General features: G+C 42.3%; 1 protein-coding gene across 2 annotated transcripts; it reads right to left on the bottom strand.

Annotated features, from left to right (window-relative positions):
• Nucleotides 1-114: 114 nt before the first annotated feature.
• Nucleotides 115-16,614, bottom strand: LOC129831430 (uncharacterized). Of its 2 annotated transcripts, XM_055894809.1 has the most exons (4): nucleotides 16,434-16,614; nucleotides 16,202-16,347; nucleotides 5,193-5,327; nucleotides 115-2,094 (listed from the first exon to the last, which is right to left on the bottom strand). In XM_055894809.1, the coding sequence occupies exons 3-4, from the start codon at nucleotides 5,310-5,312 to the stop codon at nucleotides 1,705-1,707; spliced, it is 510 nt and encodes a 169-aa protein (XP_055750784.1). In that variant the 5' UTR covers nucleotides 5,313-5,327; nucleotides 16,202-16,347; nucleotides 16,434-16,614; the 3' UTR covers nucleotides 115-1,704. The 2 variants fall into 2 exon arrangements, with proteins under 2 accessions (XP_055750784.1, XP_055750783.1); XM_055894808.1 differs by lacking the exon at nucleotides 16,202-16,347 and having other exon boundaries at nucleotides 16,434-16,612.
• Between the last annotated feature and the right edge of the window lie 1,037 nt (nucleotides 16,615-17,651).

Here is a 17,651-nt window from a genome sequence, read left to right as displayed (position 1 = left end):
GCTAGCTAGTAGTGGAGAGGAGTCCTTAAACTCCAGATGCTGCCCTGCCTGTATTTTTCAGGAAACGAGATAGACGAAGCAAAGACAGAGCGACAGAGAGAGACTAGTCTGAACTAAGAACCCTAGCAACACAATTTGTTTATTGTCATGTCATGCCATGTCAGAGCTTCATTTCAATGACAGAGAGAGCAGAGCACTTAGACAATCTTGCAAAGCACATTGGTCAATGTAACATTTCTAATGTTAAGGCATGTGTTAAATTCACTCTGTAATTGTTAAATTAACACTCATTGGTGTAAAAGAATCTCAGTGTTGGTGTTAGTAATCAGTGTTAAACCAAAACCATGCCCATCATTATCATATTTCCCAGCATGCTCTACTGCAGACAGATTTTTAGAATTGTTTCAATATCTATGTTTTTGCATGTACATTGATTAATTCATTAATCTTATTCTTCTCAAATATAACTAACATACATTTTTCTAAACTAATCCAATCTGGTACTTGGACTTCCGCACCATTACTGAAATGGTTGTTCCAGTTAAGATGGTTAAGGTGGTCTTATATCTTAATCTTCTCAACCCAGCAGTTGTTCTGAATGCAGGATGAGGGTCAATCAAAATTCTAAATGTTTAATATCCCCACTCTGGCTGGATTCCTATAGAAATTACAGATCGCTTTGCAAGCCAGCATACTGTGACTTGCAGGCCTGATGTGGCCTGTAAACCATGAGTTTCAGGTCACTGTTTAATGGTAAAAGGCCTTTAGAAATACATGATATATTGTGTTGCATAATAAAAACGGTATGATAATGTATTCACTTAGGATCTCACTTGGTGGAGGTCACAGGGCTGAAGATGGATGAATGCAACAGCCATGTCTCTGTCACTAACAAATACAGTCATGGGTGGTAACTCTAAACTTCACTCGAAAGGCAAGGCCCTCTGGGAAATATGCAAATAAGGCTTTACACTGAGGAGTGTGTTAATTTAACACTGAAAAGTGTGGATCTGTCTAGACACTGGACCTGTGTTAAATTTAACGCTATCTGTGTTGATTTAACACTGTCAGTGTTAATTTAACACTCGAGAATTTGATGTGTAGCAAATGTCATGCAACCATGCATCAGTGCTTGCTTGCATCATGCAAAGCCATTAAGCCAAACAAGCTTCTCAGAAGAACAACTTGAGATGGCCTGACTTGACTGTACATTGTGGAATATACTGTAGTATAGTGTTGCATTGCGTCATTGTAGATGGGCAAAGGGAGAAAGAAGGAATGCAAATATAAAAACATTTCATATTACATGTGTGTCAGTGTATATAAAGATTCATCAGCTCTACAGGTGTGGAAATGTGTCAATTTCAGAGGGTGTCAAAATTTCACATCAATGAATGGCAGAATGAATTGTATATACATATAATAAAGTATAGTGTGCTATATAATGGGAAGTATATCAACATTTAAATGGCATGTACTGCTGCAATGTAAGTAATTGTAGTGTAGTTTATTTTAGTACCAAATACTGGGTTTATATATGTGTGAATGAAAATGAATGTGCTATTGTGGTGTTGCAACATATACTGTACTGTATGGTATTATTATTATGGTATTAGCACTCCTGTTTGTATTAGGGTAGTGAGGTGTCTGTCAGTTTGGTGTTGGTGTGTATTGTAATATCCGGACTGGACCGGTGGTAAACTCCTATGAGGCCTCCTTTGTCTTCTCCTCCTCGGTTGCTGCTGGTGCTGGCTCCTCCACCTTTTTCGCTTCTTCCACCTTTTCTGCCTCTAAGGCTGCCTCTGCTGGTGCCTCTACAGCTGTGGCCGTCTCAGCCGGTGCCTCCTCTGGCTGTGCCTCGGCTTCTGCCTTCTCTTCCTTTACCTCTGCTGCTGCTGGTGCCGGTGCATTCTTGGTCTCTGTTGTGGCGGCCGCACTCTCAGCTGGCGTCGCCACAGCAGCGGTGCATTGCACGCTCAGGGAGGTTGCTAGGTAGCCCACCAGCTTCATGTACTCCTCGAAGTTGACTTTACCGTCCTGGTTAGCGTCCAGGCCCTGTTGCATTTTCTTCACCGCCTCGGAGCTGTCCGTGTCCTGGGTACAGAGTAGATACAGAGACAGGCAGACGTGACGCAAAGGTGACGCCAGCAGAGGTGACCTCTGTAGTAACTGACCCCTTACATCACAAAATACAGTACTGTTTTGTGCAGCCTGATTAATAGATAGACCTTGATTTAACCAAGTTTAAGAGTTAATCCATGTTGGTGCAACACACCCTATTTTATATGTTGGTCTGTAGTGTCTCCTATTCCATACATACCATACATATCTTACTAGTGCAGCAGGCAGCCTAGCAGTTAGAGAAATAAGCCAGCAACCGGAGGGTTGCCAGTTTGTATCCCAGGTCTGACGGGAAAAATCTGGTGGGAAGTGAGCTGGCAACCGGAGGGTTGCTGGTATTAAATCCTAGACACCGTTGCCTGCTGTTGTGCCCTTGAGCAGGGTACTTAACCTCCCACAACAACTGCAACAGGTCACCCAGTATGACAGCTCCCTTCTCCAACCTGTATATGTACAGTGGCATCCAAATGTACTGACACCTTTGATAAATATGAGCAATAATATATAAAATAACTAATTCAAATATTGAGCTATATCGAATGCTTAAAAAAAATGGGAATTTAAATTATTTTATACTAATTAAATTGCTCAGAGAAAGAGATTTTGTTAACAATTACTACTTTTTTCTCTCAAAAAGGTAGGGATCAAAATTATTGTCACCCCTAACCATGCTAACCTTCCCTCTTATTTTTTAATGGTGAGGGGTTAGCATTTCTTTGGGGTATGATCTTTGACCCTCTGTAACTTTCTCACGTATCATTACTCACCATTCATTCAGGATTATCCGTAATCATGGTAGCATCCACATTCATGTAGAAGTGTTTAGAAACGTATTCTGTTCTTATTTATAATTAAACGTGACTCCAAAATGACACAATACATTATTTATAATTCATTTCTATTGGACACAAATAATCTGAAACACAACCAAAACTAACTGCAAATGCATGCACCCAACAAGTCGCAAACTTGATGTAGTCATTGCATGCTAGGAATATGGAACAAAATACTAACCAAAAAAAAAAAAAAAAAAAAAAAAAACTAAACTTTTGACTACTTCATTTCTAAGAATCTTTAGGGGTGTCAATTATTTGGACCCCTACCTTTTTGAGATTTGTTATACAAAAATATTAAAACAAAATATCTTTCTCTGAGTAATTGAAATAGTACAAAACAATATAATTCACCTTTTTTTTAGCATACAATACAGCTCAGTATTTTAATTATTTATTTTATACAGTCATTATTACTAATCTTTATCAAGGGTGTCAATCATTTCGAACCCCACTCTATATGTGTGTCTTTTGGAGGGGTTAGGATAAAGCGGAAATTACATTTTGGTTGGACCTTGTGTACAATTAATGAAAAAAGTTATTTTAATCTTAACAACTATACAGTGCATTTGGAAAGTATTCAGACCCCTTGACTTTTTCCACATTTTGTTACATTACAGCCTTATTCTAAAATGGTTTAAATTGTTTTGTTTTTACTCATCAATCTACACACAATACCCCATAATGACAAAGCAAAAACAGGTTTTAGATTTATTTGTAAAATGTATAAATAAGAAACTGAAATATTACATTTACATAAGTATTCAGACCCTTTACTCGGTACTTTGTTGAAGCACCTTTGGCAGCGATTACTGCCTTGAATCTTCTTAGGTTTGACGGTACAAGCTTGGCACACCTGTATTTGGGGAGTTTCTCCCATTCTTCTCTGCAGATCCTCTCAAGCTCTGTCAGGTTGGATGGGGAGCGTTGCTGCACAGCTATTTTTAGGTATTTCCAGAGGTGTTCGATTGGGTTCAAGTCCGGGCTCTGGCCGGGCCACTCAAGGATATTCAGAGACTTGTCCCGAAGCCACTCCTGCGTTGTCTTGTGTGCTTAGGGTCATTGTCCTGTTGGAAGGTGAGCCTTTGCCCCAGTCTGAGGTCCTGAGCACTCTGGAGCAGGTTTTCATCAAGGAGCTCTCTGTACTTTGCTCCGTTCATTTTTCCCTCAATCCTGACTAGTCCTCCAGTCCCTGCCGCTGAAGAACATTCCCACAGCATGATGCTGCCACCACCATGCTTTCCTCCAGACGTGACGCTTGGCATTCAGGCTAAAGAGTTCAATCTTGGTTTCATCAGACCAGTGAATCTTGTTTCTCATGGTCTGAGAGTCCTTTAGGTGACTTTTGGCAAACTCCAAGCAGGCTGTCATGTGCCTTTTACTGAAGAGTGGCTTCTGTCTTGCCACTCTACCATAAAGCCCTGATTTGGTGGAGTGCTGCAGAGATGGTTGTCTTTCTGGAAGGTTCTCCCATCTCCACAGAGGTACTCTGGAGCTCTATCAGAGTGACCATTGGGTTCTTGGTCACCTCCCTGACCAAGGCCCTTCTCCCCTGATTGCTCAGTTTGGCCATTTGGCCAGCTCTAAGTAGAGTCTTGGTGTTTCCAAACTTGTGCTATTTAAGAATGATGAAAGCTAACTGTGTTCTTGAGGACCTTCAATGCTGCAGACATTTTTGTGTACCCTTCCCCAGATCTGTGCCTCGACACAATCCTGTCTCAAGGTTCTAAGGACAATTCCTTCGACCTCATGGCTTGGTTTTTGCTCTGACATACACCGTCAACTGTGGGATCTTATATAGACAGGTGTGTGCCTCTCCAAATCATGTCCAATCAATTGAATTTACCCCAGGTGGACTCCGATCAAGTTGTAGAAACATCTCAAGGATGATCAATGGAAACAGGATGCACCTGAGCTCAATTTCGAGTCTCATAGCAAAGGGTCTCAATACATATGTAAATAAGGTATTTGTTTTAAATTTTTAATACATTTGCAAAAAAAAAAAAAAAAAAAATGTTTTCAGTTTGTCATTATTGGGTATTGTGTGTAGATTGATGAGGGGGAAAAAACGATTTGATACACTTTAGAATAATGCTGTAACGTAACAACATTTGGAAAAAGAGAAAGGGTCTGAATACTTTCCAAATGGACTGTAGCTCAATCAAAGAGTTCAAAAAGGTGTAGTGTTTATAGCTGGTTTATAACCAGTGTGAGTGTGGAGGCTGCTGTCTGACTGACCATCATGATGTTGTGGAGCTGGCTCTTCACCAGCTTCTGGAAGTCATTCCCTCCCAAACTCTCCTTCCCTTTGGCTGATTTCAGGAAGACACCCACTACCGTCTGAATGGCTGACTCCATGACTGCTGTCTCTCGCTGCCCCGAGATAGAGGGGTAGGGTTTGGTAGAGAGGGATGAACAGGGTGATTGGGGGAAAGGGGGGAGAGGAAGCAGGCAAGAAGGAATGAGAGAGCGAGAAAACAGAGATGGTGCGAGATATTGATCGAGTGACACAGGCAATGCACATTTGACAAAATTCTTTCCATGACAATCTACAATCTAATTTAAGGAGATAACGATAGGACACTGCAGTGGAAAAAGAAACGGTGGATGTCCTTGATATACACAAAGGCTTGTCGTTTCAGGTGTTGAGTCTGGAACTCCTTGGTAGAATAGGGTAGGTACGCAACGGACAGGCGATGTGCGATAAACTAAGAGGGCGAGAGAGTCTGACTGGAAGACAAGCGGCGATGCGCAATGGAAGTTCTGATCTTTGATAGGTCATCTGATCTACTGAAGCCACTATTGGGCCAAGGTTTCAGATTACCTCAGGGATTACCTGCCACCTGCCTCTCTACCTCTCATTCTTTATATGTCTCTCTCTCTCTTTCTTTATCTGTCTTGCTTTATCTCTGTTGCCTCCTCAGCCCTTATGCACTCTCATGTGACCAAAAAAAAAGTATGATTTTTTGAGGGACAGACATTTTACATAGTGAATATGTTAGTATGTGTGCGTGTGCGTGCATGCGTGTTAGTGTGTGCTGCATGCGACTTTATATGTGAGTAATCCGGTATGTATGTAATATAACCCGTGAGTGTTGGACTGATTGAATGAGATATGCGTGATGTGTCCTATACAATAGACAGCTGTATGTGTAAGATGGCCCTCACACTGAGCACAAGATACAATGCATGCCAATGAGTGACATATCCATGCAGGAATTCCATTCCTTTCTGTCAGAGGAGAACACTTAAACAGGATAAGAATTTACAGGCCACGCTAGCTTGCCCCAAAGCAGTGGAGAGAGATGTTTGCTCGTTTAATGAACCAACCTCACTCGTTTGTCAACTTTAGTATTTAAATGTAGCACACAAACTACACACACACGTCCGCCAAGAAAAAGCATACACTGTAAAGGGGTTGCTGTGAATTTGACAGTAGCTTACAGGCAGCTCGGTGGCAAGTAAAATGCTGTATTTCATATTACAGTACACCTACTGAAATATAAATACAGTATCAGAGCAAGTCCAGTGTAATGACACACAGTACGATACGTACAATTCACTGCATTATACTGTAAAAAAGTATTTGCTATCATAATCGGAATCAATAAGAATATGAATTAATTAATACAATTCATTGAGGGGGAGGGGTTTGTATTTCACAGTATTTACCTGTAAATACAAGGGATTGGTGCAAGCAGGTTAGCTCCTGGGTAAAGTGTTAACAAACACAGTATATTATTGTATATGTGGTGTTTTATATCACTTGTACTTCTAGAGGCTTTAACAAAGGCTTCCAAACTACAGCAACTACAGGGCAAAACAGACCAAAAGGACATTGCAAAATGGTTGAGCATTTTGTTGTGTTACTAACATGCTGACCACACATACACTACCGTTCAAAGGTTTTGAGTTCGGGGTCACTTAGAAATGTCCTTGTTTTTGAAAAAAAAAACAATTTTTTGTCCATTAAAATAACATCAAAGTGATCAGAAATACAGTGTAGACATTGTTAATGTCGTAAATGACTATTGTAGCTGGAAACGGCTGATTATCTTGCATTTCCAAGATGGCATAGACGTCTTTGTCTTGTCTCGTCCCATATGTATATATCTTTTTAAATCTTCGCATTCTTTTTAATATTTTTCCTAAACCTCAACTTCAAAATACTCTCCTGCAACCCGCCTCACCCAATGTGGTGTGGATCTGTTTTTTTTCCTAAAGTATTTCTATTTACCTCCGAACTGGAATACCTCAAATGAAGCTAGCTAACTAACTAGCTACCAGCTATCAGTCAGCTAACCTTTAGCTCAGAAAGCTCTTGCCAGTTCGTACAACGCGTTTCAAACCAGAGCATACCGGACCTATTTTTCTCTCCATATCCCCGGATTCCTACCGCAAACTCTGAACGTTTTCATCTGGATCATGGCAGCTAGCTAACCGCAACCCGGGTTGACTACTCCTGGCTAATGTTTCCGTCCTGGAGCAAGCACCAACTAGCCTGCAGCTAGCCCATGCTAGACCCATCTCCCGGCTAGGGCTCCTGGGCTACTCCTGAAGCCCACTCCTCGGCTACAATATCCGGACCCCTTCTACTGCCGCTACGGGGCACGGAACCCTGCTGATCCTTCACGACTGGAATACCGACATAATCTGCCCGAGGATCCCAACAGGCCCCTCAGGCGCGACGTCCCCTGAAGGCCCATTCTGCTAACCGCGGCCTGCTAGCTATCTATAGCATATTGGACTGTTAGCTGATCCATCGGCCAGTTTCTTGGACCACTATACCCATTTTGCGAATTGGACTTGGACCCCTCTGCTACTTGGAACCCTACTAATTCCACGACTGGTCTATCGACGTCACCGCACGAGGAGGCAAAAACAGACTTTCCCCCATCGCGACGTCCCTCTAAGGCCCTTATGCTAGCTTGCTAGCCCCGGCCTGCTAACTGCTAGCCCCGGCCTGCTAACTGTCGGAATCGCCATGTCCCTAGCCAGCCCAACCACTCACTGGACCCATACGATCACTTGGCTACGCATGCCTCTCCCTAATATCAATATGCCTTGTCCATTACTGTCCTGGTTAGTGATTACTGTCTTATTTCACTGTAGAGCCTCTAGCCCTGCTCAATATGCCTTAACCAACCATGTTGTTCCACCTCCCACATAAACGTCTCTAGAGACTATATCTCTCTCATCATTACTCAATGCCTAGATTCACCTCCAATGTACTCTCTTCCTACAATACCTTTGTCTGTACATTATGCCTTGAATCTATGCTATCGTGCAAAGAAACCTGCTCCCTTTACTCTCTGTTCCGAACGTGCTAGACGGCTAGTTCTTATAGCATTTAGACATACCCTTATCCTACTTCTCCTCTGTTCCTCTGGTGATGTAGAGGTTAATCCAGGACCTGCAGTGCCAAGCTCCACTCCTACTCCCCAGGTGCTCTCATTTGTTGACTTCTGTAACCGTAAAAGCCTTGGTTTCATGCATGTTAACATTAGAAGCCTACTCACTAAGTTCGCTTTATTCACTGCTTTAGAACATTCTGCCAACCCGGATGTCTTAGCCGTGTCTGAATCCTGGCTTAGGAAAACAACCAAAAACCCTGAAATTTCCATCCCTAACTATAAAATTTTCCGCCAAGATAGAACTGCCAAAGGGGGCGGTGTTGCAATCTACTGCAGAGATAGCCTGCAGATTTCTGTCTTACTATCCAGGTCTGTACCAAAACAATTCGAGCTTCTACTTTTAAAAATGCACCTTTCCAGAAACAAGTCTCTCACCGTTGCCGCTTGCTATAGACCACCCTCTGCCCCCAGCTGTGCCCTGGCCACCATATGTGAATTGATTGCCCCCCCCCCCCCATCTACCTTCTGAGCTCGTGCTGCTAGGTGACCTAAACTGGGACATGCTTAACACCCCGGCCATCCTACAATCTAAGCTTGATGCCCTCAATCTCACACAAATTATCAATGAACCTACCAGGTACAACCCCAAATCTGTAAACACGGGTACCTTCATATATATCATCCTAACTAACTCGCCCTCCAAATAAACCTCTGCTGTTTTTAACCAAGATCTCAACGATCATTGCCTCATTGCCTGCATCCGTAATGGGTCTGCAGTCAAACGACGCACCCCTCATCACTGTCAAACGCTCCCTAAAACAATTCAGCGAACAGGCTTTTCTAATCGACCTGGCCGGGGTATCCTGGAATGACATTGACCTCAACCCGTCAGTAGAGGATGCCTGGTTATTCTTTAAAAGTGCCTTCCTCACCATCTTAAATAAGCATGCTCCATTCAAAAACTAGGAATAGATATAGCCCTTGGCCCCAGTGATATGCAACTTTTCAGGGAAGTTAGGAACCAATATACACAGGCAGTTTGAAAAAGCTAGCCTTAGCTTTCCTAACAGAAATTTGCATCCTGTAGTACAAACTCAAAAAAGTTCTGGGACACTGTAAAGTCCATGGAGAATAAGAGCACCTCCTCCCAGCTGCCCACTGCACTGAGGCTAGGAAACACAGTCACTACCGATAAATCCACAATAATTTAGAATTTCAATAAGCATTTTTCTACGGCTGGCCCTTCTTTCCACCTGGCTACCCCTACCCCGGTCAACAGCACTGCGCTCACCACAACAACTCGCCCAAACCTCCCCACTTCTCCTTCACCCAAATCCAGATAGCTGATGTTCTGAAAGAGCTGCAAAATCTGGACCCGACAAATCAGCCGGGCTAGACAATCTGGACCCTCTCTTTCTAAAATTATCTGCCAAAATTATTACAACCCCTATTACTAGCCTGTTCAACCTCTCTTTCGTATCGTCTGAGATTCCCATAGATTGGAAAGCTGCCGTGGTCATCCCCCTCTTCAAAGGGGGAGACACTCTAGACCCAAACTGCTACAGACCTAGATTCACTCTACCCTGCCTTTCTAAGGTCTTTGAAAGCAGAGTTAACAAACAGATTACTGACCATTTCGAATCTCACCGTACCTTCTCCGCTTTGCAATCTGGTTTCAGAGCTGGTCATGGGTGCACCTCAGGCATGCTCAAGGTCCTAAACGATATCATAACCGCCGTCGATTAGAGACATTATTGTGCAGCCGTATTCATTCACCTGGCCAAGGCTTTCGACTCTGTCAATCACCACATTCTTATTGGCAGACTCGACAGCCTTGGTTTCTCAAATGACTCCCTCGCTTGGTTCACCAACTACTTCTTTGATAGAGTTCAGTATGTCAAATCGGAGGGCCTGTTGTCCGGACCTCTGGCAGTATCTATGGGGGTGCCACAGGGTTCAATTCTCAGGCCGACTCTTTCCTCTGTATACATCAATGATGTTGCTCTTGCTGCTGGTGATACTTTGATCCACCTCTACGCAGACGACACCATTCTGTATACATCTGGCCCTTCTTTGGACACTGTGTTAACTAACCTCCAGATGAGCTTCATACAACTCTCCTTCCGTGGCCTCCAACTGCTCTTAAATGCAAGTAAAACTAAATGCATGCTCGTCAACCGATCGCTACCCGCACCTGCCCGCCCGTCCAGCATCACTACTCTGGACGGTTCTGACTTATGTGGATATGTGGACAACTACAAATACCTAGGTGTCTGGTTAGACTGTAAACTCTCCTTCCAGACTCACATTAAACATCTCTAATCCAAAATTAAATCTAGAATCGGCTTCCATTTTCGCAACAAAGCATCCTTCACTCATGCTGCCAAACATACTCTCGTAAAACTGACCATCCTACCGGTCCTCGACTTCGGCGATGTCATTTACAAAATAGCCTCCAACACTCTACTCAACAAATTGGATGCAGTCTATCACAGTGCCATCCGTTTTGTCAACAAAGCCCCATACACTACCCACCACTGCGACCTGTATGATCTCGTTGGCTGGCCCTCGCTTCATACTCGTCACCAAACCCACTGGCTCCAGGTCATCTACAAGTCGCTGCTAGGTAAAGCCCCGCCTTATCTCAGCTCACTGGTCACCATAGTAGCACCCACCCGTAGCACGCGCTCCAGCAGGTATATCTCACTGATCACCCCCAAAGCCAATTCTTCCTTTGGCCGCCTCTCCTTCCAGTTCTCTGCTGCCAATGACTGGAACGAATTGCAACAATCTCTGAAGCTGGAGACTCTTACCTCCCTCACTAGCTTTAAGCACCAGCTGTCAGAGCAGCTCACAGATCACTGCACCTGCACGTAGCTCATCTGTAAATAGCCCATCCAACTACCTCATCCCCATACTGTTATTTATTTATTTTGCTCCTTTGCACCCCAGTATCTCAACTTGCACATTCATCTTCTGCACATCCTACCATTCCAGTGTTTAATTGCTATATTGTAATTAATTTGCCACCTTAGCCTATTTATTGCCTCACCTCTCTTATCCTACCTCATTTGCACATGCTGTATATAGATTTTTCTACTGTATTATTGATTGTATGTTTGTTTATTCCATGTGTAACTCTGTGTTGTTGTATGTGTCGAACTGCTTTGCTTTATCTTGGTCAGGTCGCAGTTACAAATGAGAACTTGTTCTCAACTAGCCTACCTGGTTAAATAAAGGTGAAATAAAAAAATGTTATGGAATATCTACATAGGCGTACAGAGGCCCATTATCAGCAACCATCACTCCTGTGTTCCAATGGCATGTTGTGTTAGCGAATCCAAGTTTATCATTTTAAAAGGGTAATTGATCATTAGAAAACCGTTTTGCAATTATGTTAGCGCAGCTGAAAACTGTAGTTCTGATTAAAGAAGCAATAAAACTGGCCTTCTTTAGGCTAGTTGAGTATCTGGAACATCAGCATCTGTGGGTTCGATGACAGGCTCAAAATGGCCAGAAACAAAATACTTTTTTCTGAAACTCGACAGTCTATTCTTGTTCTGAGAAATGAAGGCTATTCCATGCGAGACATTGCCAAGAAACTGAAGATCTCGTACAACGCTGTATACTACTCCCTTCACAGAACAGCGCAAACTGTCTCTAACCAGAATAGAAAGGAGTGGGAGGCCCCGGTGCACAACCGAGCAAGAGGACAAATACATTAGCGTCTATAGTTTGAGAAACAGACGCCTCACAAGTCCTCAACTGGCAGCTTCATTAAATAGTACCCGCAAAACACCAGTCTCAATGTCAACAGTGAAGAGGCGAGACCAGGATGCTGGCCTTCTAGTCCTGCCTCTCTTGAATCAAGTCATTTCAGCTTTTAACCTGTTTGGGCTGCAGGGGCAGTATTGAGTAGCCAGATAAAAAGTGCCCATTTCAAACGGCCTCGTACTCAATTCTTGCTCGTACAATATGCATATTATTATTACTATTGGATAGAAAACACTCTCTAGTTTCTAAAACCGTTTGAATTATATCTGTGAGTCAAACAGAACTCATTTGGCACAAACTTCCTGACCAGGAAGTGGAAAGTCTGAAATCGATGCTCTGTTCTACTTCCTGCCTATAAATGGGCATGATACGTATGAGTATACATGCACGTCATACACCTTCCCCTGGATGTCAAGAGGCGGTGAGAGAAGAAATTTAGTGTTTATCTTGGTCTGAAGTGGAATACAAGCTCTTTGTATGACGTGTCCCCCATTTCCGGTTTTCTGGAGAGCGCGAGGCGGTACCTGGATTTGCCTTCTGTTTAGCTGCCGTTATAGGCGACTACTATCTCCGGCTTTGATTTTATTTGATACATGTGACCATATCATCGTAAAGTATGTTTTTTCAATATAGTTTCATCAGATCATTGAAAATTTTTCGGGAGTTTTGCCGTGTTCCGTTCTCTGACTTTGTTGACGATGGAGCGATTCGTGCCACTTGGCTAGTGCGCTTGCTAAATCGAGAGGGAAAATGAACGTTCTAAATCCAAACAACGATTGTTCTTGACAAAGGACACCTTGTCCAACATTCCGATGGAAGATCACCAAAAGTAAGAAACATTTTATGATGCTATTTCATATAGCTGTCGTGCATGTGAACTAGTCGCCGGCGCCCAACTTTGGGGTACTCAGCTATACCGAAGCTGGATGTCGTAATGAAATTATTTTTTAGAATTCTAACACTGCGATTTCATTAAGAACTAATGGATCTATCATTTCCTATACAACATGTATTTTTTAGTTGTGTTTATGAATAGCTATTTGGTCAGAATATGTGTGTCAGAAAAAGTGTCGGAAAAATATCGTTGCTGTTCAGACGTTGTGGAAAAAGTAGCTAAGTTAGTGTAACGGATGTGAAATGGCTAGCTAGTTAGCGGGTGCGCGCTAGTAGCATTTCAATCAGTTACGTCACTTGCTCTGAGACTTAAGTAGTGTTGCTCCTTGCTCTGCAAGGGCCGCGGCTTTTGTGTAACGATGGGTAACGCTGCTTCATGGGTGACTGTTGTTGATGTGTGCAGAGGGTCCCTGGTTCGCGCCCGTGTCGGGGCGAGGGGACGACGTAAAGTTTATACTGTTACATTGTCCCCTCGCCCCGCCACGGGCGCGAACCAGGGACCCTCTGCACACATCAACAACGGTCACCCACGAAGCAGCGTTACCCATCGTTCCACAAAAGCCGCGGCCCTTGCAGAGCAAGGGGCAACACTACTTAAGTCTCAGAGCAAGTGACGTAACTGATTGAAATGCTACTAGCGCGCACCCGCTAACTAGCTAGCCATTTCACATCCGTTACACAATGTGTAACCACTGATATCAGCTCTAAATATGCACATTTTCGAAAAAAACATAAGTGTATGTATAACCTGATGTTATAGGACTGTCATCTGATGAAGAATATCAAGGTTAGTCAAAAAATATATATCTTTTACTGGTTTGTTACGATCGCTAACTTTTGCTACTGGGAAATGGCTTGTCTTTCTGGCTATTGTGGTAAGCTAATATAACGCTATATTGTGTTTTCGCTGTAAAACACTTAATAAATCGAAAATATTGTCTGGAATCAAAGATGCCTGTCTTTCATTTGCTGTACACTATGTATTTTTCAGAAATGTTTTATGATGAGTATTTAGGTATTTGACGTTGGTGTCTGTAATTATTATGGCTGCTTTCGGTGCAAATTCTGATTGTAGCTGCAATGTAAACTATGATTTATACCTGAAATATGCACATTTTTCGGACAAAACATAGATTTATTGTATAACATGTTATCAGACTGTCATCTGATGAAGTTGTTTGTTGGTTAGTTTGGTTGGTTCTTGGTTAGTTAGGTTGGCTTTGTGCATGCTACCTGTGCTGTGAAAAATGTCTGTCCTTTTTTGTATTTGGTGGTGAGCTAACATAAATATATGTGCTGTTTTCACTGTAAAACATTTTAAAAATCAGACATGTTGGCTGGATTCACAAGATGTGTACCTTTCATTTGCTGTATTGGACTTGTTAATGTGTGAAAGTTAAATATTTAAAAAAAATATATTTTGAATTTCGCGCCCTGCACTTGAAGTGGCTGTTGTCATAAGTGTACCGGCACCGCCCTGCAGCCATAAGAAGTTAATTTTTTTATTAATAAAAAAAAAAATATATATAAAATAATTCCACATTATGGGGTATTGTGTATACGCCAGTGATAAAAAACAACAATTTAATCCATTTTAAATTCATGCTGATATATCCACATAGGAGTTAAACAGCATTGGTACAGTCACAACTCTTGCATTTCCATTTCTGTTCTATTCTTACATGTATTATTTACTTGGTGGCCTTGCCTGGCTGCAACCTGGCTATGCCTTCTCACAGTCAGGGTCAGTGACAGCCGACCTCATCTCCAAACGGTCGCCAGACAGCATGTGTCGAGACGCATCACTCCCTATATCTGATTAATGAACACAGAGCTTCTATTATTTAGCCAATGTCACAAGGACAGCTCTGACCCCGCCTCAGTTCCGACACACACCAACTAATCCCTATTATTTGAAGCAAAAGGCAAAAAAACGACTCAGCAAATAATTAAATATAGACAGAGGTTTCCCGTTTCACTCCAGAGCCCAAAGGAGATTGAGTGCTGTGTTTCCAAATGGGTGAATGTGATACAGTATGTGTTCTGAGTAACGGCAATACTACCGCTCGTGTGGCATGAAATATTAAGAGAGGAACAAGTTAGGTTGTGGCTATATACTGCTCCGAACAGGCTTGCAGTGCCTCTCTAACTTATCACATAGGTCTACTAAAATACTGCTGAACATCAATGGTGCACCAATCTAAGAATGAGAATGCTGAGCCAGTTGAAGAGTGTCTTGAGCTCTGGTTGTTTACACAGGTTTTACTTTTGGACATTTATCATCATTGTAGATCTTTTAGGAAATACGTTGTAGTGTGTAGACTATGACAATAACTTATTTTATATATTTAACCTTTATTTAACTAGGCAAGTCAGTTAGGAACAAATTGTTATTTACAATGACGGCCTACCCTGGACAAACCCTAACGACGCTGGGCCAATTGTGCGCCGCCCTATGGGACTCCTCTAGCACTGAGATGCAATGCCGAGTACCACTGCGCCACTCGGGAGCAAGGCGCAATGCGTCTATCACCCTTACTCATACAGTGTAACGGAAAACTGTAAATGGTACAGTAATTTTTTTGTATTATCAAAGGTATAATACTCTGAAACATTTTAATGCAGCATATTGTAAATTATGGTGCATTGTGGGAAAATGTTGTGGGGGGGGGGAATAATTGCTGTATTTCTTGTGGTACTGTAATTCCGCCCCACAGAATACACTACCGTACCACATTTTTGGAGTGCAAAAAAACCTTTTGACCATTAGTGGGTGCATGATATTGTTGTTTCTATCTCATTAACATATTTTGAGGCATGCCATGTAAAACGCTATATTTGTTGCACCAGTGAGTGAGAATGCTGTACCAATTAACTCATATCTGGTTATAATGCCACATCAATATAAAATGTATAGGGGTGTACTGTAATATGAAAAACAGAATTGTACTTGCCACCGAGCTGCCTGTAAACTACTGTCAAAATCACGGTAACCCATTTACAGTGTAGGTTTACCCATAGGTTATATGTTCTTTAGGATAGTCCATACATTTTATGCCAGTTGTACAAACCAGACAGGCTCATATGGCTCATGGTAGGCTAGATAACAGCTGATCGATCCGTTTACAAAAGAAGCACACTTATCTCAGGTATTTTTTGGTTGAGTGTGCACACGCTATGACTGATCAAGAATAGCTATGCGTTTATGATAAATAATGCACTTACATGTAGTTAAATCGTTTTTCCCCCTTTGGATTCAAACGTTATCCACTACTTGCTACGTAAAAAAACGAGTCTTGGAGTCTCCAAAAGCGTCGTCGTTGGCACGGTCCCTTGATGAAAGCGTATAGAAAGTTCCTGCAAGGGTGAATCTAAAACGTGGCATACGCGTAATGATTTAAGCAAGTTTACAGTGCAAAACCTTTTCAATAAATTATGTACAAAATATATAACTCACCATATACTTCCTACAGGACAAGCGAACAGATCAAATGTGCCCAACTTTGTGTTAGTTTTCCTTCTTTTCCGTCTATCTCTGCTGCTTTGAGACCACAAAAGAAACTTGCCAAACTAGCGCTGCATAATCTCTTCCGTGATTTAGTTTTTTCTTAAACTTTTTTTCCTGACAAGGCAAAGGGCGTGTACCTGGGAGAGAGCGACAAATAAAGGGGGAATGTGGAAAAGATAAGACACTTTTTTTAACGAGGGGTATAAATGTGTATCACAACCTTGGAACCTAATTCCTCTTTGTTCTATTATCTTTGGTATGTGGTGCTAGTTTATGTCATGTGTGATTTGTATTGTTCCACGCCAATATTTCGAATTCATAGAATGCTGTGTAGAGGAGACATTGTGGTTAGAGTGTTGAGTTGCTTTTAACCCTTTATATCCAAAATTGACTTCCAGCTGCATTTTTATTAAATTAACACAAGTTTAGCCATTAGGCTACTGTATGTTTGGACAGTAGTGATCTTTACCCCCCTCATACACCCAGGCTCATGGGAGTGGCAACTGCCTCAGGAGCATATCCAGACCACTCCAGGACCACACCAGTCAAATGCATGTAGACACACCCGCCCTGAGGGAGTGTTTCATGCTGTATCAGTGTGTGTCATTGTTTGTCAGAGTTGACACAGTCATTTGTCATCAGCCACACCCACACTGGCACCTTGCTGTGTTTAATTAGGATACAAAGTCTACAGTTGCCCAGTATCAAAATGGCAATGGAAATGTCTAACTTGTGATGCATCGCTTAGCAGAATAAAATGGAGGGAAGTGTATGCTATAACACAGCTGGTGAGCATGCCAGAGAAAATAGCCGTCAATGTGTCCCAAATGGCACCCTATTCCCCATATAGTGCACTATTTTTGACTTTTCACTAAACAAACATCTTCATTAAACAATAGAGTACAGGGACAGGGAGCATTTGTACAGACACCAAGCAGCTCTCCTGTATCCAATGTATTGTTGTTGACCTAGGAAAAACGTATACTGGTAATGGAGACACAGAGATGGTAAATAGCAGCAGGGATGTAGACTGCATTTACATCACTGTGTAACACGTGGCAGCTTTGTATAGGCATTATAAACCCGTATGGAATAGTTTTGCTGTACCTGGTGTAGTTGTGGGAGCAGTCTCGGGTTACGATCCAATTATGCTATTAAATCAAGGTC

This window comes from Salvelinus fontinalis, chromosome 32 (genome assembly GCF_029448725.1).
Source record: "Salvelinus fontinalis isolate EN_2023a chromosome 32, ASM2944872v1, whole genome shotgun sequence".
NCBI lineage: Eukaryota > Metazoa > Chordata > Actinopteri > Salmoniformes > Salmonidae > Salvelinus > Salvelinus fontinalis.
This window is presented reverse-complemented; position numbering and strand designations above follow the sequence as displayed.